General features: G+C 47.1%; 1 protein-coding gene across 2 annotated transcripts in view; it reads right to left on the bottom strand.

Annotated features, from left to right (window-relative positions):
- ZCCHC7 (zinc finger CCHC-type containing 7) overlaps nt 1-23805 on the bottom strand; it is a 93881-nt gene extending 70076 nt beyond the window's left edge. Inside the window, exons 1-4 of one of the 2 annotated variants that reach the window (XM_054652361.2) lie at nt 23728-23805; nt 23008-23047; nt 20278-20376; nt 17880-18596 (exon numbers count right to left, since the gene is read on the bottom strand). In XM_054652361.2, the coding sequence (XP_054508336.2) occupies nt 17880-18596; nt 20278-20287 (727 nt within the window). In that variant the 5' untranslated portion in view covers nt 20288-20376; nt 23008-23047; nt 23728-23805. Of the gene's footprint in view, nt 1-17879; nt 18597-20277; nt 20377-23007; nt 23048-23560; nt 23644-23727 lie in introns of those variants that run through there. The other variant, XM_077171489.1, reaches the window with a different exon arrangement.

Here is a 23805-nt window from a genome sequence, read left to right as displayed (position 1 = left end):
CTGACCCTGCTCTGCCCCCTGCTCACCCCCAGCTCTACAGGGGGCTGTGGCTGCTCCCACCCCTGGGACTCCTACGGCATTCTAGCCTTTAGAACAGTAAAATATGTAAATAGTAAAGTAATAACAGTAAATATTGCTCCTCTGGCATGTTCATAACAAACATCTAAAACAGTGGCCTTTTCTTAATAAAGAAAATCTTTGACAACTTTTCACCCTCATGATATTAACATCTATTTTCTAGGTTTGCTACTAAGCCCACATCCATTTCATTTTACAACTCCATTATTGTAAATAGCTGTATTAATTTCACCTTCCTGCTTCAGATCAAAGGATAAAAACCTTCTATTTGGGTAAATGCATGATTATTTGCAGGTTTTCTAAGCTTTTAAGAAATGTGAAAGAAAGAAAGGCTGGTGGACACACTTTCCACGAAAGCCAAAACAGACTGAACGCGATAACATGACTTTGTCAAGGGAAGACAAATACACTGAAATTTCTTCCTAGCTCCTAAAACTGGACTTCTGACAATTTTTCAACTTCCTTACCCGTAACAGAAACAAATCCCTCCTTACCCATAATAGGAACAAATTCCCTAAATAAACTTTTTGTATATATTATTTTTTTTTTGTATTTATTATTATTACTCCTAGGTATATAAGGATTTTCTTTTAATGCAAGCGAGGCAGAGCAGGACCCTCAGATGGAGGAGCTGGGAGAAGCCCTGGGAAGCGGCAGCACTAGGCTGCAGGGCAGTGGCATCACTGAGGAGCAGGCACAGAGCAGGGCTGGAGCGTGCTGAGGATGGCCAGGACTGGCTAGTGGCTGGTGGCAGCCAGGAGCAGCTGGCATGCCCTGTGCCCTGGCTGATGGTGGCTGGGGACAGCAGCTGTGGACAGTGCCAGCCCCACGGATCCCTCTGTGCTGGGGTCACCGCCGTCGGGAGAGCCCTGCGCTGGCCTGGGATGCTCCGGCCAGAGCAGCTGCCCTGGGGATGCCCTGTGGCTTGTGCAAGCCAGCAGCCCTGCAGGAGCAACGCTCAGTATCTGTCAGACACCCAGCACCGGCTGCAGCCTCCTCTCAGCTCCCCAAAACAAACAGTGGAACCAAAAATCTGGGGATCTGTGCTCCCCGGCAAGGCACTTATCACTCAGCGCTGAATTCCGCCGGTGCGTGCCAGGGAGGAAAGCCTTTTCCTCTGTTGCTGGCAAAACTGTCAATCATCTTGATGAGCAGCAAATAAATGAATGCCCAATGATGGGATTCTATATTATCCTTAAAAAAGAAATCCATCAAATAAACATCAACAGGTAAACGTTTATACCCGACAGCCATCAATTTCAGCTATCCATGCAAAGAGACAGGTGAGCTGGACTGGTAAACCTCGAAATTAGAGAGGTATTAATCATCTGCTCCCAGCCAATATAAACAGATGTTATTTTTAAACAGGCAAAATCATCTTTTCCTCTGAAATTTATTTGCAACAGATAATGTTCTGTTACATTTTTAATCAAGCAGATGAAGTTACATTTAAATTGAAAATCTGCTGCACTCAACTAATCAGGCAAGTAAAATTCTGAGATGATTGAACAGCAGCACAGAGCACACCATTACAGCAGGTAAATTGTGAAATTTACCTGTCACACCACACGGCTCATTGTTCAGCCATTGCGCCTGCAAGTCAGGGGCACAGAAATAAGACAAAAAAAGGAAAGACATGTTCAACATATTCATAAATCCATCATATTTAAGGAACACACCACTAACAGTGACAGGGAAAAAAAAATAAGCTCCACCTCTTTCCTACAAAGATGCCAGTACAGATTTACACAGGTTACTCCTCTCTGCTTCACGCTCATCTCAGTTGCACGTCCAGATATGCTGAGATCCAGGCACAGCATGGAACCCTCTTGTATTTCTCCCATGATAACATAAAAGGCAAGACCACCAAAAACTCTGAAATATCTTAGGAAATAAGCAGTGTGATTTTTCAGCCAGACCATTTTCCAGCTCCCACAGACATGCTGGGCCCCACCACCCAACTCCTCCACATCTTGGCTCACCACTAAACCAGTGATACCCCATGTCCAGACTCAGGGCTTCACTAAAAATACATTTATTTGTGCAAACACTGCCATAGTAAAAGCAGCACTTGTCTAAACAGATGAAATACAGATTTCAGCTCCTACCCTTGACAGGGACACCCTAAAATATTTTTTTACATAGAAGTGTCAGAAATGAGAATCTTTCATCTTAATTTTAAAATGAGATCCATATAGTCTTGTGCATGACATTGATAAATTATGCATATCTGCATTTTTTTTTACGTCACAATGAACACAAACTGACAGCAGACATCTGGAGGACTGTCAATTATTAGAGCTCTAAGCTCCCATGCCTTTTTGAACCCCTGTGCTGTCCTCTTCACCCAAACCCCATGTGCTACATATTAAGATTATTAAGATTAATTTCTCCTTTATTAATTTCTCCTTTTTTCTGCTCTAGAAATTAAATAAACAATATATTTTCATATATTATTGTGTTTGCTAAACAATTATTGCTATAAGAACAAAAAGTTTAATGGTTACTTTAGCATGGTGTACCTGGGCTGACAGTTATGAAAAGCCAATGTTAGTTTTAAAAAATGCAGTCGTTTTACATCACTATGCTTTAAACACAATAGTTTGGAGACTGCCACAGCTTTTAACAATCAAAAGCTCTCAAAGTGCTGTTGCTCACACCTGGTCCACTGTGCTCTGGTGAGAATGGTGTCACTGCCCCTGCCCAGAGCCTGTGCCATGAGCCCCAGGCACAGCGACCCCAGAACCACACAGAGACCCCAGGTCTGACCCAGTGCCACCCCTGCCATGGCAGGGACACCTCGCAGTGTCCCAGTGTCCAGCCTGGCCTTGGGCAGTGCCAGGGATGCAGGGGCAGCCCCAGCTGCTCTGGGCACCCTGTGCCAGGGCCTGCCCACCCTGCCAGGGAACAATTCCTCATTGCCAAGATCCCAGCCAGCCCTGCCCTCTGGCAGTTGAAGCCATTTCAACTTGCACTGCCACTCCAGGTGCTCATACAAGGTGCTTCTCCAGCTCTTCTGGAGCCTCTTTACATACCAATACCATCAAAGGAGCACAGTATTTACATATCTTTCAACTGCTGCTGAAAAGATGGTAAAAATATTATTTTTCTTAAGTGAGGAAAGTAGCTCTTCACTGGCCAGGTGAAAGGATTCTGCCCAAATTTTGGAAAGAGCTCTGCTTATGTATCTTAAGGAGTTAAAGCAGTATATGTCCACCTGTTAAGAGAAATTATTTGAAAAAAAAAAAGAAACACGTTACAATATGGATCCTGATTTCACTAATATCACTCTGTATTAAGTATACCAAGCAGGCAGAAGAAGACAAACATTATTTGTAGCATACCACATTGTGGGCTTTATTCACAATCCAGCAAATGTGGAAAAGGCAGCACAGAGGCCCAGGCTGCAGTGCTGCCTGGTGTGGAACATCGTGGACAGCCACAATGCCAGCGAACCTCACGGACACCTGGGTGGGAAGGGATCTTTGGAGGTGCTTGAGTATTTCACTGGACCCCTCCCATGAAGCTTTAAACAAACAATGGGTTACAATTCAGAACAGGACATCAAAAACAGCCTCACGCTGACAGAAGGCTGGGTTAGCTGGGATATTGGGAATTAGGAATTAGGGTGGGCAGGCCCTGGCACAGGGTGCCCAGAGCAGCTGGGGCTGCCCCTGCATCCCTGGCAGTGCCCAAGGCCAGGCTGGATGGGGCTGGGAGCACCTGGGACAGTGGGAGGTGTCCCTGCCATGGCAGGGAGAGGAGCAGGATGGGCTTTAGGATCCCTTCTGTGATTCTGTGATCCTATGAAAAATTAAAACCTCCCCAGGCCTGTGCCAACTGACATGGCCGTCCCAGGTCATCCTGCAGAACACCTGGAGGTGCCATTTCCCAGGGTTTGGCAGTACCGGGGCTCTGGCAGGGCGGTGGGGTTGCAGGAGGGTGAACCATGGAGCAAATACTCCCATTTTTAAACAGTGCCCCATGGCCACGCTGCTGTGCCCCTGAGTGTTGATGCTCCCCTGTGAACTGCTGTGCTCCTGCTGCAGTGACACGCCCAGCCTCACCCTGCAGCCAGGTGCAGCCAGGTGAGCACAGCCCTGCATCTGGAGGACACAACTCAGCAACTGAGCACATGTGAGTGTTCTGCTGAGCGAAAACCTCCCTGCTGCTCTCACTGAGCACTCACTGCACACTGCTCCAATTATTAATTAAATGCCTGGCCAATTTGAACATTGCGTTTTATTGTTCTGAGTACTTTTTTCTTTCTTTAGCGCTAGCTGCCTGTGTGGGTTTTGTTTGTTCGTCTGGTTTTTTGCCCCTCAGGGTTTAAAAAACATTAACCTACCTAAACATTAACATCATCACAGGTCTCAACCAGCCGAGATGTATCAATCTCCGAACCACCCAGGCAGCGTTGAGAACCAAGTCCTGGAAAATGTCTGAGTTTGAGACAAGGTATACTATATAGTAACATTTATTTTAAAATTCTTTAGGGGTAACTTCCACTGATATATTGTAATATATTCTTTGAAACTAATGTAACATTATTAGAGATAAGTATTCGCTATAAAAATGCCCCGCTTAACGTCCAAATACTTGATTCTTCAACTTAGTAACTATACTAAAGGTTATTCTTGCACATAATTTCTTTTTTAAAGGAAACAGAAGTTAGCCAGAATTACTGCAAAAGCATTGAAATGCTATCAAGTTTAAAATTCAGATGATGAAAGGTCACATATTCAAGAAAACTAAAAATTCCCTTAAAAAGACAAGCAATTAATTTCCAGTCTTCAATACATTTGCAAGCATCGAAATACTGCGTAAATTAAATTCTGTATCTCCCCTAATTTCATTCGCATTTAACGTGTCAAAATTGGTTTCTTCCCAAAATCAGGATATTAATACTGAAAACACCAGCGCAGTGCTCGGTGACACCTTAATGATGGAACAGAACAGAAGTTTGAGTAACCTCAAACTGAAGCAACTGCTAGCAAAATTTTCAAGTTAGTAAAGAAAAGAACTCTTTTTTCTTCCTTTTTGATTTTTCAAATTAAAGGAAATCTGCCATAGTGGAGACGGGAAACTAATCATAAATAAGACTTTTAGCTAGAATCTGTGCTCAATTATAATAATACACCAGAAAATATTTTTCCAGGATTTTGGAGGACAGTTTTGTACTGTGTCTGTTTTGACCTCACAGTTATGCCAGGGCTAAAAGAACATCATTTTAGCACTATTATTTCTTCCTGTAAAGAGCAGCACAGTACTTTTACCACTCAAAGCCAATGAATTTATTTGGTTTAAGGGGATCTCTGCAATATAGAAATAGGAAGAACTTCACTCAATTCACTAATTTAATAGTCTGAGCTATCATTAGACCCAAAAGAAACTGTTGTGTTTTGTAATTATACATTATTACTTGTACTGACCCACCTCAAGCAGGGCAGCCAGGATTCCAGAAATAACAGCCAAAATGAAAGAAAATGGACACACACTAAAATCTCCTTCATACACGACGTTTTCCTCTTGCAGCAGTAGCAGGAGCCAAGAGGAGGCTTCAGACCCACGGGACACGGAGCACCTGAAGATAACTGCTCCTCAGGTGAGGAGCAGCGCACCGCGAGCAGCTCTGAGTCAGCGCACACCTGGCGGGAGCACAGCACCACGCTGGGGCACAGGGCAGGTGACACCGCCAGGAGCGCATCCCACCGGGGCTCTGGCTGCCTGGGCCTCATCAGAGCCCACCTCAGAGGAGGAATTAACTGCCAGAAATAAGGCTCAGCCTTTGTAATTTCTGTCACTAAAGTGAGTTTCTCATACTAACTTCATCCGAAAACATACTTGCTATTAAAAGCTTTTCAAAGTTTTCCTATTGTTCTCCTGATTTAAAAAAAAAACAATAGAACCAGGTATTTAGCAGTGTGTGTTAGGGATCTCGGCTAGAATTAAGGAAGCCCTGTCATTAAATAAGCAAATTTCCTTTTCCTAGCGATCGGAAGAGCCGCCACAGTATCCGCGGGGCGAGCTGAGCGCCAGGGGCCGCACACGGCCGGGAGCGCCGCTGGCTCTGCCTGAGCCCGGAGCGGCTCTGGGATCCCCGGAACGGCTCTGAGATCCCCGGGACGGCTCTGAGATGCCCGGAGCGGCTCTGGGATGCGCGGAGCGGCTCTGGGGTACCCGGAGCGACTCTGGGATCCCCGGAACGGCTCTGCCGTCCCCGCAGAGGCTCTGCCGTCCCCGCCGCCCCTCCTGCCGGCTGCCCGCACCGCTCCCGGCCGGAGCAGAGCCGGCCGGGCTGGGCAGGAGCCTGCTGAGCCCCGGCTCCAGGCTGTGCCTGCTCCCTGTGCTCCGCAGCCCCTGCAGCATCCCTGCCTCCACAGACAGACACAGGCAAACCCTCCGCATCCCCCTCGCTCACACACACACAAATGCACCAAGTGCATCTAGGTAAAAAATGTGAGCAAAAATAACACACTTCTGTCCGAGTTTATGTGACTCTACTGCCTCGTGGCCAGCGCATTTCCTCTTTCCAAAGGCTGGAGAGCCCCGCAGCCTCGGCAGGAGTCTCTGCTGCGCCGGGGATGCCCTGTGCTCTGGGATGGTAATTCTCGAGGTGATGCCATGCTCTGGGTTGCCTGCACCCGAGCTGTCAACGTCACCTGCCCTGCAGGGGTTCTCTGCACTGCAGGGTCATCTTTGGTTAGGAAAGAGAGGGCCCAGACAAACACCTGCCTTCCTAAGACTGAGCTGGATTTCTGCTTTTCCATACGTGTAAGAATGTGAGATCCTTGCCATGTCCCAGACCTCTTGTGTTCAAAACCCGAGGCTGAGCTGGAATGGCTTTTGTCAGGAAACTCACCAGTTTAGCTTCACAAAGGTGTGAAATTTAGATGTCTTCATATTTACACACTTTTGTCCTTAGGCATGACACTTAAGCAACCCACATATGCAATAAGCCCTAAACATCACAGACCCTCAAATTTGCTGACACTGAACATCCTCGAGCAACACGATTCAGGAGATGCTCTTTAATCAGCCATGGAAAATAACTCATGCCTGCAAAATGGCATTTAATAGCTGTTTTCTTTCTTCTGCCTTCTTTGGTGTGTTATTCAGATTTTTTTGGTTCTGGTTTGGTTTTTTCTTTCTTTTTTTTTTTTTCTTAATTGTGGTAACCAATGTACATTTTAAGGCAACTGCACAGCTGGCTGCTTTCTAGTCTTCACCATAGTTTTCAAAAAGCATGAATAATTTAAAAATATGACATTGCCAGTATTCCAATTAAATAATAACCTGACAGTATCTTTCAAACTATCACATGTGCCACCAAAGGTATTACCTGCATAATTCCAAAGATGAGCTCCCCATTATTTGAAACTATGTCAGGGGATTACTTTGGGGACAGAGCAAAGAGGCCAAGGAGTGTAATTTGAACTCTCAAAGGCAGAATTATAGACCTTTTGGCAAGGTGGGGAGAGGGCATTTAATGCACTTGGGGTGATACTGTAACTCACTGGTAGAATCGGAAAGAGGTGAATAAATTTTTAATCAGAAAAAGCAGAGAGAAAAAGAAGAGCACACTAGAGAAACCCCAGCAACGTTTTTGCCCCTTCAGGGTCAGAAATAAGGACTGGGACAGGGCAGCAGGACTGCCTCTGTCTCTGTGGATACACACAGGGCCCCAGCACAACTCCTGCCACTCCTCTCCTTCCCGGGGCTGGGGACTCCTGCTCAAGCCTGAGGATGAAATGGGGCAGCATCCAAGGGAAGAGAGCACTCACATCCTGAGACCACACTTCAGCAATAAAACACATTTCCTAGCGCAGATCCTGTGGCTGCACTAAAGAGACTGAGAAGTTTAACGTCTCCAATAAGATATGTAACATACCAGGAATTTTTCAGTTTCCAAAGCAACTTGTGCTAAAGTCTATGTGAATTACTATCAATATTACTTGTTGCCAAAACTCCCAAACAAAAGGAAAGTGAGACCTTCCTATTAAAGGAAAAAAACATAATTACTGTGCTTTTCCCAACTTGTAGTGAAACAAGGATTTTTCCCATTTTTCTGTTTCCTTCCAACTTACTTAGCATTTTTAAAGTAATCATCATGTATTTTAAGGAATCTCTCTCAAAAAAAAAAAAAACAAAAACAACCAAAAAACACCCAAATAAAAAAACCTAAACAAAAACCAAACAACAACAACAAAAAACTCCAAAAACCAAACCAAACAAAAAAACCCCCAAAAAACCAAAAAAATCAAAACACCAAACAAAAAAACTTCCCAACACAAGAAAACAAAAAGACCAAACAGGAGTGGGAGAGTCAAACCAAAGAAAAAGCAACAAATGTAATTTTAAACATTTAGCATTTGTGCAATTAGAGATACTATATGCAAAAGAGCAAAGATTTTGCTGTAAATAAATATACAGGAATTAATTTTGTTTAATAAAATTTGAGTGTACAGAGATCAAAGGCACACAGGTAGCATATTTGTTTCTGGAAAGACACAATGAAGTATTATTTTGAAGATCTATGTTAACACTACGATTTGTGTAAATATTAAAGATACTGCTCTATTTATTAGGTATTAACTATTGACACTGGTCAATAATTAGAACCTATAATTTTTAGTGTGGGGCTGGGTGAAAACAGCCTGATACTGAACTCTTGATGTCATTTTGATTTTCTTACTTTTTGTTTTTTTCTTTTCCTGGATAAAAATTGTCTGATGACACTGGTTTTTCATTTGTTTTGTACAGAATTGTGCCTCATGTAGCATTTTATTTTGTTAACACATTTTGAAATTACAAGAACAAAGTCAAATATTAGAAAACAAACTGAAAAGAACTCGCTGGCTGTTGAAATCCTCCATTCAGGCTGGAAGAGCATTTTTTAATACTTTGCTGTGTCCTTGAATGAACTGACATTTAACAGTAGTTTTCATGTTTTCCTTGTGGATGGTAAGTATAACATTAAAAAATAAAATGATCAGCTGGATATATTAAACCTCACCTGCCCATCCCACCTGCCCAGTTGTTCCTTTTCAGGCTTATATTCTCAGAGCAACTACAGGAGAGAAGAGCAACACCTGAATGAACTGTTCTTGCCTCTGAACACTTTCTGAGGCTCTGACCAGGACTTTGGGGCATGTATTCCATTTATATCTGTTTTTTTGAGTGAATCTCTTCCCTATAAATCAAAACCTGGAGTGGCAATGGAAGAACACTGACTGAGAAATGGTCTCAGTCTTACTGATGGAAAAGAGATCAGGTATTTGCCAAACTAAAAAGAAATAAAGTCTCAGTGAAGTTACCCCTTATAAATTTTCAGCCTTTCCTACAACACTAAAATAAAGTAGGACCAGAAAAATTTTCTTTTGTGAAGAATGCAGCTCCTAAATAGCCTTCTTTCTCCTTCAAATTCCTGCAGATTTCAAGCTTCACAAAGCCACTCAGGATTAGTCAAGCTTTCAAATTTAAAATTCCATGTGCTCCTTGTAATTATTTAAGTTCACTGGGAAATTATTTTCAAATGTGCATTTCCATAAAAGGGAAAAGCGGTTTTCAGCTTTTCTCCTTTGGAGATTGCACGTGTGAGCCGAAAAAAAAAAAAAAAAAAAATTACATCACTGACATACGTCACAAACATGTCATTTGTGTTAAAAAACATAAAATCACATCACTGACCCCTCAAAAACAGGCCATTTGCATTTTCAAGGATATTTTCGGTGCTGTTTGTCACAGTAAGCATTTTCCTCGGCAGCAGCCGGGCTGGCTTTGAGCAGCAGCGCGGGCAGGGAGATGGGGCAGGGCGGTTTGCGGGGTCCCTGCTGGCCCCAGCACTGGCCACGGCTCCCTGCTGCCTCCAGAGCCCGGCAGGGACTGATGCCCTGCAGCAGCAGCCCTGCAGGCCCGCTCACCACATCCGGAGAGAGAAACCACAGCTCAACACAAAGGACCGTGACCTCCAGCCACCGCTAAATCACTCCATTTTTAGGGAAATGACAACAAGAACGGCCCTGTTTCACCTGCACTAAGCTGCTCCTCAAAACAAAAAAAAAACCATTACAAAAATCACACGTGAGTGACCAAAGCCCGGCTTCTAGGCTTCATTTTTAACAAAAGAGTGTGTTTTAAACACTTGGGCTTGCTCTCTGAAAATCTCAGTCACACAAGCACATCCCAACGTGAGACACACAGAGCACCAACGCCAGCTGAATTGTCCCTCTGCTCCAACTGCTGACACAGATTTCTTAGAGGGATCTCTTCTCTGCTCTTTTTACTCCAAAAAAAGTTATAGTACCTAAAAATCTGGTGAGGGCATCCCCTCAGCACACAGCCATTCAGCCTGAAGTACAAAGGCTGCCAGCTTTGCCTGTGTCCTGGGAGCCAGCCCGGGGCACAGCTCAGCTCTGTGCTGGGCTGTCACTGGCTGAGGGCTCTGACACAGACCCCAGGGCTGGGCACGCTGCTGCCCCTCTCACGGGCAGGCTACAGGACACCACTGACACCGTTCCAAGCTGGGCCCTGTCCCCCTTCAGGCTGCCCTGCCAGACTTGCCGTGGCAGCACACACTGCAGCGCACACAATGCGCCTGTGCTCACACAGTGTCTGCGTCCCACACACCCTGCTGGGGAGCCAGCCCCCCATCCCCTGGCTGCAGGGGAGCGAGGGAGGGTTCCCCAGGCCCGGCAGGTAAAGCTCCAAAAGCACAAGCCCCCGTTGCAGAGGTGTCTTACCTTGGGAAGGGCAGTGCAGCAGGAGGCAGGGCCGCCACGCTGCCCCCGCTCCAGCAGGGTACGGCCAGCTCTGGTGCTTCACCATGCACAGAGAGTTTCAAAAAGAGACCGAAAAGAGCATCTGGCAGCTTCCCCCATGCTCCCCCCTCACGGCCTGGCTGCTGAGGTTTTAAAGGAGTTGATGGAGGAAGATTTGTCCTGAGGATGCCTGGCTGTTCCTGGTGCCTCGGGGGCTCGGAGCAAGGACAGGCACACCACAACCACCCACGCAGCACAGTGCAGGACAGCAAAGTGCACTGAAATCTGCCCACTTAGGGCAAAGAGGTGCTTTTGTGACTGTCACTGCAACCTGCTGTCTCCAATGGGCCTGCTCGGGCTCTCTGAGTGCATTCTCCTCATCCCCACTCCAAAAGTGTGAACAAAGGAACACCAATCGCCACACACACCTGAGGCTGTGCCAAGGCAGCAAAGGAACACGCAGAACTCACACCACCAAACTGAGGGCAGAGTGCACCAAACCAGTGCCAAACCACACCAGACTGGTGACAGAAACACCTCTGCAGCTGGTTCTGTGCACGTGGCTCTCAGCAGTGCATGGGAGACGTGTTACCCTTGGCAAACCACAGCCACCAACAAAAGTCCAGGACTGGAGAGAGAGCTTCAGTTTTCTTTTTTCCTCACTGCTAACATCATTGTCTGACAGGACATATTCTGGATAGCTGGGAATGTCACATATTATGTGAAATCAGAGACATCAGCAAAAGCTTTAGAGGGAAAGCAGTCAAACACCACCACCAGGGAGAGGAGAGGCTGAGCCTGGCAGGTGGGAAACGTGGCCACTGCTCAACATTGCCAGGTAAAAAGAAACAGCTCAAACCCAAATCCCACGATTACAAAACCTGTCATGCTGGTGGGGAATTGTGCAGGGAGTGCTGGGGGCCCTGAGCAGAGGAGCTGGAGTGTGCACCCACGCTCAGCACGTGTCCCCTGCAGTCACCATCCTGCCCTGGCAAAGGCCCTCGGGGCAGGGCTGTTCTGTGTGGGATACAGTCACAACACACAGCACCCACCAAGATGAGCTCTGGAAATACCAGTTATACACATTACAGACTATAAAGACCACCACTGCCATCTGCCCAGGCCTTGCCAGCCTGTGCCACAGGAATGTGTGTACCTGACCATGCACGAGTGCTGCAGCAGCCTGAGGAGCCCCTTCTGCATTTCCTGCAGTTTTAGAGTGACAGCAGTGACCACACATCACTGCAGAGGTGTTGCAGGGTGCAGGGTCAGATCTCTGTCCCCTTACACCTTGCTGCTCACCCCAAACTTCACTTTTTCCCTATGTCCTCTGTATCCAGTATAGTCTCTACTGCACTTTTTAATTGTTTTAACACCTAGAGCTTCTCCTTCAAAAGGATTAAATCAGTTTCCCATCAGCATTCAAAAATTCAGTTGTAGTGTGACAGTTTGTTATCACCCGTAAGAAACCCAAAGAAATAGGGACAAGGAAGAAATATCAAACAGATAACAGAAGGGTGGGAAATCCCCTTATAACTAGCACCAAAACAGAGGAAAAAAAAAGGTGGGAAAAGTGAAAAAAAAGTCACACAGAATATATGACCATGTAACCATGGGCACTCTTGCAGAAAACCTAGTCAGCAATCCCAAGCCAGAGGAAATGTAAATGAGAGCCAGGTCCACAGCAGTGACGGAGTCTGAACAGATACAAGGGGCTGCTCAGGTTGCAGGATGTGCTTAGCCTCGATCTCTTTGGATTTGCAAAGGAACTTTATTAGTTTTATTAATTTTTTTTGTTAAATAATCAAGAGATTCGAGTGTATCCACATAACATGGCGAAGAAGATTAAGATTTTTTCTTTAATCAAAATATCCATATGCATGTGGTGTATCTTCGGAGGGGTAGGTGGATTCCCACTGCTGACTCCCCCCCGCTCCGGGGTGCGTTCTGCTGCAGGAACTCATGCACAAACCACTCCCACCACATTTCCATGACGGCAGGGCTCCAGCAAACACAAGTGAGAAGAAAACCCCCCAAAGCCCAGGAAAACCCCCCAGATCACGGGGCTCAGCAGGGAGAAGCAGCCACAGAGGGGTTCAGCAGCACGGGAAGGGGCTCTGCTGCCTGTGACTCAGTTGTGCCTCCCTCCAAGGGGACCCAGCCCAGCCCTGGCTCTGTGGGCACGGGCAGAGACAGCAGGAGCCCTGTGCTGGCCTGGGACAGCGTGGCCTGGCCCTGCTCTGTGTCAGCCCCCATGCACGCAGCCACACCAGCACAGCACCCAGCACATGCTGCTAAAACCATGGATTTCAGAGACACACACCTCTCCTGTGTGCCTCCCCATCAGCTGGCTTGGGAGGCTCCTGGAGCTCCAGGCAGTGACAGGGGCTGAGGCCACCCCTGGAGCAGGAACAAGGGTGCAGCCAGCGCGTGTGGCTTCCAGAGCAGCAGCCAGACACAGCCCAGAGCCACCGCAAAGCCACCAGGGCACAAATCCCTGCTCTGGGCTCTGGTGACACTGCAGCTGGCACACGCATCGCACCACGGAGCCCTGCTGCCTTCAGGAAACACAGCACAAACCTCTACATATCAGTGGAAACACGTCTAGCTATTAACAACAAAAATATTTTGATTGTGGAAGAAATTTCCACCTGGAAATCTTTTTACTTCTGAAAGCAACTTTGCTTGAGATTGAACCCAGTGATTCCACAACTTGGGTACCCAACAAGCAAAGGGAAGTGTGATTCTATACAGAGCACTTATCTGGCCTAGAAAAATGAAAAATTTATGGTAGTCATTTTTGGTATGACTACCAAATGGTAGGAAAAATGGTAGGAAAAAAAATAAGTAGGTAGGAAAAAAATATGGCAGGAAAAAAATAAGTTGTTGCTACAAATCACAAGACTCCAGAACAAAAACATACTGTAGAATGCAAAGGTCACATTCAAAAGCAGCTGTCAGGGAAAAGAAGCAAAGCACAACTCATTGTATTTTGTTGCAAGCTTACACCTTTTCACCATTTAGAAACAAACTGAGGGATTTGAATAACAGAACACAGAGAAAAGAAATACAAATGTGCTCAGATTTTTTTGTAGTTTCTGAAGTGCCCCACAGTTAAGGTAAATTTAAGATCAAGGTCTAGAGGAAGCCATTTCAAACACTGATAGTTCACAAAAGGAATTTCCTTTTTGACAGAGATAAAAATTAAGTCAGATTTATTGGAGACTGCTATTTCCATTCTGACTCCATAAGCTGCAGTTACTGCCACTAAACAGAAGACTCCTTCCTATATTATTTCCTAGGGAAGAGGCAAAAATTAAATGCTTTCAAATTAATTTTCCTTTCCATTTTAGGCATATTGTTATGTTTTCATTCACTACATGTTCAAACACGCTTCTTTTTTTCTCCCTTTCATTTTACATGTGTTCTTTGGAGTCAGAAGCAGCCACACAGCTACACAAAGTTGCCAAGCCCAGAGTGCTATCATACTCACACCCAGTCTCTGAGAAAGGGGCCAGGCAGGCAAAGGACATAACAGAGAGAAGATAAACTGCTTTTTGTACCCCTTAGTGGCCGGACATCAATGCTGCAGCTCTGAAAGCTGTCTTTCCCAAAAAAAAAAAAAAAAAAAAAAAAAGGAAAAAAAAAGAAAAAAAAAGAAAAAGAAAAAAAAAAGAAAAAAAAAAGAGAGAGAGAGATTAGGATTGCAGCCATTCATGGAAGAAGAAATATGTTAAAATGAAGGTTTTAATGAAGAAATGGATGAAAGACTTCCAACTACAGGAGATTAACGTTCTTATCATATAAACTCTTACTGCAAAGCAGAGAGAAGGGTGGGAGGGGAGAACACTCCTCTAAAGACATGGAAACTCTGATACTGGAAATGAATTCTCTGCAATAGTGCACAGCACAGTTTGTAATGGTTCCTTTTGCACCCTTTATTATGGACTCCTAGACTTTAAATAAAATAAAGAGTGTAGATTATACCACAGACCTAGATTTGCTGATTTAGCATTTTTTTTAAACACCCTGGAAGAAGGTAGGACCCTGTAAGCACAGCAGCCAGCAGCATCATCAGGCAGTTTCTGACAGTCACACGAGGAAAACCACCCACAGGTGGGGACACACAGGTACCCGGTCCTGCCTTTTGGCAGGGAAAACAGGAATTTTACAGAAATGCAGGCAAAAATAGGCTGCGGCTTAGTGTGGTATTAGACAAGCAAAACCAAAAGCTGACAGGCACCTAAGACCATGGGGAAGGAAGCAGGGAAGAGGGGAGGGAAGACTCCCATCTGCGCATGGAACACTCACGGGCCGGCCACAAACCCATAGATGACAGGTGAGGAGCAGCAGGTAAACCTTGATCTGCCACCAGTACCCAGGGCTCATGCCCCACAGGCAAGCTCCATCTCCTTCCCTCACCACTGATGCTGGCACTGGAGCTGGGGAGCTGCGGAGGGGACAGGCTCTCTGAGCACTAGAGGCACCAGGACAGCATCACTTGTTTACAGGGAATATTGAAATAAGAGGGTTGTTAGACAAGAGCAGGTTGGGCGAGTGAGCAGAACAAGGAGATGGGCTCCATTCCCTCCCTTCAGGAGCTGCTCTGACGCAGTGGAAGCCCAGCAGCTCTGCTCAGGGACTTGGATGTCAAGACAGACTCATCCAATGAGTGACACAACGGGCTGCTCTCACCGCCAGAGGACTGCTCACATTCCAGTTCCCTTTTCCACAGGAAGCAAATGGGACTCTGAACACCACAGCGCTGTCACAGGAGGTCAGTCCAACGGCCACTCACAGACAGCTCCGGGGGAGAAGGCAAAGCCTCCTGAGCTCTTACACACTAGGGTCATACCTACTGATACGCCACAGGCCCCAAAGTTGTAATCTATATACAGTGTTGTCACCAAAACACCTCTCTCATTCCCTAGAAACCCTGAAAACACAACTCCGCATGTCCCAAAATATTTTAAATGAAGGAGCAGAGAATATCTCTGAGAGGGTAATTTGCCAATACACATATTTTTAAAATACATTTCTTTGAACTGAAAATTTTTATACTCATGTTTCAGCAGACTCATTTATAGAATTGCAAAATCCCAGAATGGTTTTGGCTCCAAGAGGCCTTGAAGATCACCTTGCTCCAAATCCCAGATATGGGCAAGGACACTTTCTGTTAGACAAGTTACATATTATTGTCCATAGGATGAGAGACACAAGCCCAGCAAACAAATAACAGTTATTGTACACTAGGAACATTCATGGCTTCTCTTCCCTACAACTATTTTGATGCTGTTTTGGTTTTTCATTGAACACATATACCTACAACACAGTTTATCCTAAGTCTATGTCTTTGCATGCATATCAAGGTGTGTGTTAGAAAAGGAGCAGCTAAACCAAACTTTTGTGCACCAGAGTCACTTGAATTCCATCCACCAGAATCTGGAAGAGTTTGGAGAAAGTTCTGGCCCACTGTTGAGAACAGAACCAGAGCAGGAGAAGAGCAGGTGTATTTATGACTCGTATGACTGCCTTTGACTGCCCATTAAAACTGTTCATATTCTCTCCACTCTACAAAACAATTGTAGTTCTGACCAGTGTGACCCATTCACACAGTGCAGGGAAATTCTAGCCCTGCTATCTGCTCTGTGTGTGGCTTGCTTATTGCCAACATTCACTATGAACCAGAAACATGACAATGTTTGTCACAAAAACATGGCATAAGTTAGCAAAAACTGCCCCCTGGTACCAAACATCCATTTGATTTTTAACAGCCCCCTCAGCCAGCACTGGCACACCTGAAAGGCAATTCTTAGAAACTTTCAAAAGATTTGTAAGGAGAAAAAAACTACATGAATTCCAAACATGGTGTGGTTATTAGGGCCTCTGATGCAGTGACAGAGTGCTTCATGTACAAGTCTGTGCAGCCACAAACTGCGCTAAGCTATGCAAAAACACACATAACTCCAGCAGAAGGGTATCAAACATTTATGGCCCTGAAATACGTGTTTCATCAAAGAAGGCAAAGCCTATGCCTCACTCTTTCCTCCCAAATAGTGCAGCAGCCAACCAGCAGCACTGTTTATAGACACTCTAACAAAATACCCCACTGAAGTCAGCCTGCAGACCAGGGTCACAGAATGCTCCATGCCATGCAAAACCTCCTCACTCACATGCGCACCAAATAAAGTCTGGCAAACATAGTTTTTTAGCTTCTTTCAAAGAACAGTCTATTTCACTTCATTTATAAACTTCTTTATTTCTTTCTCCAGCCTTTGTCTGGGTCATGATTTCCCTCAACCTGGCAGGGGGGATGCTGTTCCCAGTAATGGCCTTTGTGCAGTGAGCAAGAGGAAATCGTGGCTGATCACCCAGCAGAGTTTGCAGCTGCTGGTGACAGTGAGTGTTACACACCATGGTTATTACAGACACCTGCTCAAACTCTGTGGCACTGACCACCACCTTCAGGGCCTTCTTTGCTGTAATGGGGAGGAGCCTTTATCAAAACACCACAGTGTCAGACTTCAGGGGCTGGGGAAAAACCTCTCTGGGTTCAGGGCAGAATCCACATGAGAAGAGTCAGACAACTTCAGATGAACAGCCCAAACTGTAAAGAGTGCTGAGGGGGCAGTCACCTGCTGAATTCAGGCAGGGGAAATGCTCAGGTCATCCCTCTGCCCCTTGCCTCCTTCCTGTTACAGCTCACCCTTGTCCTGAGCTGAAAGGTCTCTGCTCTGGCACACAGTAACTTCTTATACACCCTCAGAAACACAAAATACATGGCAAGGTTGAAAAGCTCACAGTATAAACCACTCTGATATTACTTCTAAATTTCTACCAGGAAAAATGCGGTTTTTCCTTCTGCATGCCATGCTGCTGAAATAAAGGTATTGAAATGGAACAAATAATGACCATTTCATTTACCACAGCTTTGCCATGAACTCATTTGCTTTCTGTTCATCTTTCAATACTGGCATCAGTGTCACTGCAGACAAACTGCTGTCCCCACACAAGAACCAACAAGCCAATAAAAGCACTGACCTTTCGTGGCAGGAGAGGCACAGCCCTCGAGGTTCAGCATGATGTCTCCATCCGTGTCATCAGCACCAGCTCCCAGGAGCATCCAGCTCTCGATGTCCTCGCCGTCAGACATCAGGCTCCCCTCCTCCTCCGAGCTGTTGTCTATCACCAGCACGTCCTGGGGGCCTTCGGGTCCAGCAGAAAGGACTGGGGCAGGCCTCCCACCAGGGCTGCTTCTCTTCCTTGGTGTGCCCACACCAGGTTCAGGGAGGCACGGGGCGCTACATCCAGCAGCTTTGGTGTGATTTGGCGTGGAGGACACCGGGCGGGTGTGTGTTTTACCCAGAACTGAGGAGGAGCATCTTGACTTCTTTGCCTTGCTTTTGTAGATGCTCTCTTCCTCTGGGGTGTCAGACAGGACAATGACCTCGGGCTCATCTGAAAGCTGAGTGCCACCATCAGTGAGCTCAGTGAGGTTCTCATCTTCACCCTGTTTCTCAGCTAGACCTGAACTTTCACCCATGACTTCTCCAGCATCAGCTTCTTCATCCATTTCCAGCGTGCTGACTTCTCCAAGATCCTGGGAATAGTGGATCTGGCTATAGAGATGAAACTCCACCTCACTATCAATACTCTCCTCACTGGATGACTCCTCGAGATAAAGTTCATCTTCGTACACTTCATTGCTCTCAGGATCATCATACCCAGTAAATATTCTGGAAAGTGAAGAGTCTGAGTCTACAAAAAATCAAATGGTTAAATCAGAATGGTCATATGTCCAAAATAAGCCTTCAAGTGATACCTTTGGTGTTGAAATTGCTCAGGTGAGTCGTAGAGCTCTGCACACAGACCATCAAACTGAGCAGATTTAACAGCCACCTGTGCTCCAATGCGGAACAGCAAAAGCTACTTAAGGACGCATTTGCATCAACCATAATACTACTACTCCAGCCCAACTGCTTTGGCCTCTGAAGGGGCAATTACTGAGGTCTCCCCTCCCACACCAGGGAGGTCATCAGGCCGCTCACGGACCACACCCAGAGTGCTGGGAACTGCTCGGGCTCTCCAGACTGGAGTGAGTGCAACGAGGAGCCATAAAACCATTAAGGGATTGGAACACGTGTCCTAGAAGGTCAAGCTGGGGCTGCTACTGCACAGGGAGGGGAAGCTCAGAAGGATTTATCCTGCTCACAAACACCAGGGGCACAGGGAATAAACAAGACAGAACCACCACAGTACTGCCCAGCAAGAACTTGAAAGGGAATGGCCACAAAATAACAAATTACAGGGAATTTCACTTAAATGTAACTCTGTTGCCCAGAAAGGCTCCGGAGCCTTCATTCTTGAGGACCTTCAAACCTCAGCTAGGCACAGCCCTGAGCAAAAGGCTCCAGGTCACTCTGCTTTAAATCAGGGCTGAATCTGCCAGAGGCTCCCTCCCACCTCAGCTGTCCCGTGATGCCAGCCCAAGGGCGAGTGTGCTCACAGCTCACAGCCTGCTCCCTTGCAAGACTGGTAATACAGGGACGTTCCAAAGCCACCCTGCCTCCCTGAGAGACTGCCTCACTCTGAGGTCACGATCACACCAAGCAAGAGTACAGGACATGGGACACGTCCTTGTATTTCTACATTAGTTACTCCCACGGAATTCATACAGCTTTTTCTAGACATGAGAACTGCCAGATGAAGTTCAGCTTTCTGGCTGGTGAAGAAGAGTTGCATGGTACTGTTTAAATCCACTTAGTTGCACACACATAGGAAAACTCAGATTTGTGAGCTTTGTACAGATGTAACTTGTGTGATGATGGTATTTAAAGAACCCAAAGGTTCCCATTAAGAAGGCTCTCTACTCTTACTCAGGTTCCTAAGTAAACACAACAACTAATATGCTAAATATATGAAAGTACAAGGTGGTAACTAGAGACAACAAACCTACTTTACACCACTACCTAGCTTTAGATGCTGCAGAAAGGAAGAAGTACAATGGCACCTGAATGGCTGTAGTTAGAAAAACATCTAACAGACCAAATGAAGGCCCCAAACTTCAACATTTTTGTCAACTTCACACAGGGTCCCTGTTTCAAACAGGTTGGAGCCTGTTCCTATCCACACAGCAAGACCAGAGCTCCAATCAAGTACATTCCCAATATTAACATGTGCTTATGAGGTGTGAGAAGAGGCCTTCAGCAATGTAGGAAAGTAACAAATCCTCCTGAAGAGGCTGTGTTTTTAGTGAGCTCCAAAACAGAATCCAAGTACTCCTTCCTCCCCTTCTGTCCCCAGTGGATAAAGTCACACACGGTGAGCAGTGACCACTGCTAAAAACTTGCAGCTGCACAGCCCTGGTGTCTCCCAGGCATCCAGAGAGCTGACTCATGGGCACTTCCCAGCACAAACAGGCAGCCAGCACTGCACTCACATTGGTCCATCCTGCTCAGCAGGTCAAAGCTGCTCCTGCTCTCAGCTCCACACGTGACTGGGGCAACGAAGGGCTCTTCCTCTTGCTCAGCATGTACACCTGGGAAACAAGAAACACCCCACATCAGCACCACCACAGAACCTGCTGCCCACCATCCTCACGCTCAGGCCACAGCCATGCCCTTCCTCTTCAGGAAAGGCAAACAGCCATCCCACAGCAAAGCAGACACACACAGCCTCAAGGACAGGGGAGAGAAGCTCAGCAAAGTCCTGCTGTTTTCCAGACTGGCAAGCTGAAGCAGTCTCTCACTGAGTTCATACAGGTAACTCAGAGAAGGACCTGACTGCAACTTCACCTTTCCTTCTGCCAGTGAAAAGTTTACACTATGGGCAAACATTCCTTTCCACTGAACCACAGCAGGGTTTTGGCTGGAAAGGACCCCAGGGTCCTTGTACTCTCAGCTGTGCTCACCTCCAAGTGCCACACCTATCTTCACAGAATCACAGAATGATGAGGTTGGAAGAGACCTCCAAGATCATCAAGTCTAATCTGTGCCCTCACACCTCAACCAGACTATAGCACCAAGTGCCATGTCCAGTCTTTTTTTAAACACATCCAGAGATGGTGATTCTACCCCTCCCTGGGAAGAGCATTCCAGTACTTTATTTATTTCTTCCTAATATCCAACCTGTACCTTCCTTGCTGTAGCTTGAGACTGTGTCCTCTGGTTCTGTCAGTGTTGCCCTGTGGAGGAGACCAACCCCACCTGTCTACAACCTCCCTTCAGGAAGGTGCAGAGAGCAATAAGGGCACCTCTGAGCCTCCTCTTCTCCAGGCTCAACAGCCCCAGCTCCTTCAAACGTTCCTCACAGGGCTTGTGTTCCAAGCATCTTGGTTCCAGGTGGACATTTTCATAAAGACACTCCTCCCACCTGAGTGTGCAGAACACATAAAAAATATTGGCCCTGCAAAGACTACCTGATTTGACAGGCTGCAGGGAGCAACAGCACACTGACACATCCTACTTTGGAACTAGATTACCTTAATTAAAAAAAACAAACCCAAACTTCAAACCCCTGGCAACAGGAGAACCCCATCCCTCTACCAAGAGGAACTGCACTCCTACCTGAACCCAGGGCCCCACCTTCCTCAAAAGCACCCGACTGCCTCATGCAGTAAGGACCATCTTCAAGTTCAACTAAAGGGCTACCAATGTTAAAAGTAAAAAATCACAGACAGCTGAGCTCCTTCTAGCCATTAACAAAACTGCAAATGGCTGCAGTTGGCAACACAGGGATCATTTTCAAACACTGCTTGCCAGCATTTTTCATCTGAGCCACAGAAACCTGACATCCCACATGTGATGCAGCACCAGGAGTGGCAGCAGCACCAGGCAGTCAAAGGGAGGTGCCACTGGCAACTCAAAGCAGGGAGGAAGAGCAAGGCCAACACACAAGAAACAACAAACAAGTTAATTAGAACACTCAGCCAAAATCCCAGAAGGGTTTGGGGTGCTCAGGGCTCACCCATCTGCAGAAGGCACTCTGAAGTAAGAGGCTCAGGGCAGTCCATGCTGTGCCATTCCTGCTCACCTGCCTCGACCCTCCCTGCCCCTGCTGCCCTCCAGCACTCCTGCTGCTCCTGCTCTCCTGGCTTCCAACAGCTTCCAGAGCTCGCCGTGCTCAGCTTCAAACACTGAGAATTCTTAAAAACTTCTAAAGGCAAACTCAAACACAGAGATTACTTCTTCCACTGCACACCCCATCAGCGAGTGCCAAAGATTTCCTTATTTATCATTCTCTGCTCAATCTCCACTGTCAAATCTAACCCTTTTGGATAACTGAGAACAGAGAAGCACACATGCTCTCTACTGCCTTGGAAAGCAAGACACACCCCTGTTGTTAGGCTGTTACAGACTGCACCAACAAAAGGGGAAAGAAAAAACAGGAAAGAAAAAAAGGGATTTCCTTCCAAGGAAATCACCATGCTGCCCATCTAAACACAGGGTCAGACACCAGGAGAGTAGGAGCCAGCTTTAATTTAGTTCCATTTGTGGTACATAGACTGCCTGATGTTTCAGACTGCTCAGACACTGCAGGGGCATAGACAGTGTGAAACTGACAAAGAATTTAAACCTTACACAGCATGTGAATGAAACCTTTCGCTTCAGCTGCTTTTGCACCCTGCACTGCCTGGATTCCATGAGAAAATTATCACCATGGAGCTCATGACTGCAATGGAAATCACACCTGAGAAGGTATGAAAACATCAAACCTAAATGTATTTATGAAAACCTACCCAAAGATATATTTATTCACAGAGGCCACTGTCAGAGACTGTTTTTCTTCCCCTGCTCTGTTTCTGTGCCTGATGTGATTCTAACCTGGCTGTGCCTCACAGGTGGCTCTCAGAGCAGGTGAGAAAGGCACAGCCCTCACCTACTGCCCAGGTGAGGCTGCAGCCGCAGTCACCTGTGGCTGCCCCTCCTGCAGTGCAGAAGCCCCTGCAAAGGAACATGGAAAAGGGTCAGGAGGAGGGCTGGGAGCTGCCTCTGCCCCCATTTTCTGTGATCTAAGAGCAATTTTTGGCTAAATACTGAGATGCAAACACCATCCTTCTCCCATTTGCTGTTTGAGGAGACACAACTGCTCTGGAGTTTCTTTGAATGAGGTGCAAAGAGAGAAGCAAAGCTCTGGAGAACAAGACAGCATTTTCTAGCAGCAGCTATACCTTCAAGAGACCACGGGAATATCTCTTCCACGCCTGAACCCTGGAAAACAACAAAACATTTCACGTTCACTTCAGGCCTTTCTGAAGACTTTTTTCTTCCCACAGGCACTTTGCTGATCATGTTTAAGAGTAACATGCTTTTCCTGGGGTCCTAGGGCTGCATGTGCCTGGTGAGTGGGAACAGCTGGGGACTGGGGATCCGGGGAAGGGGAGGAACATCCCGGGGAAAGGGAGGAACGCACACCCCAGCACCGGCGGCGGAGCGGGTCGGGCACACGCAGAGCCTGCTCCGGAACTCCAGGGCCGCCGGGACCGGGGCTGCTCCCGGAGGGGCCCGGGACACACCGCAGCCGGAGGCTGGGCCAGGATCACGGACACCGGGGCCGAACGCGGTTGCGCTGCAGCCGCCACGGGCCGGGGGGAAACCGGGCCGGGGGGAACCGGGCCGGGGCCTCGGGGAGTGGGGCCCGCCGTGCAGGGAGGGGTGGCGGTCGGGCTGGGAGGTGCCGGAACCGGGTGGGGCCGGGTGCCGGTAGTCACGGACGATACTCACTCACTGCCGATACCGGAGCCCAGTCGGTATCAGCACTGGGTACTGGGACGGGCGGGCGGGCGGGAGGACTGACTGACTGAATGACCGACCGACTGACAGACAGACAGACAGACAGGCTGACTGGCTGACCGGCCCACCCACTCCACCCCGGCGGTGGCAGCACTCACGGGCAGCGCTCCCCGGTGCCGCAGTTCCGCGCCGGCCGCGCCGGGACCCGCCGAGCAGGAAGTGGCGGCGGCCTGGCC

This window comes from Agelaius phoeniceus, chromosome Z (assembly GCF_051311805.1).
Source record: "Agelaius phoeniceus isolate bAgePho1 chromosome Z, bAgePho1.hap1, whole genome shotgun sequence".
Taxonomy (NCBI): Eukaryota; Metazoa; Chordata; class Aves; order Passeriformes; family Icteridae; genus Agelaius; species Agelaius phoeniceus.
The sequence above is the reverse complement of the archived record's forward strand: the minus strand, read 5'-3'. Positions and strand labels throughout refer to the sequence as shown.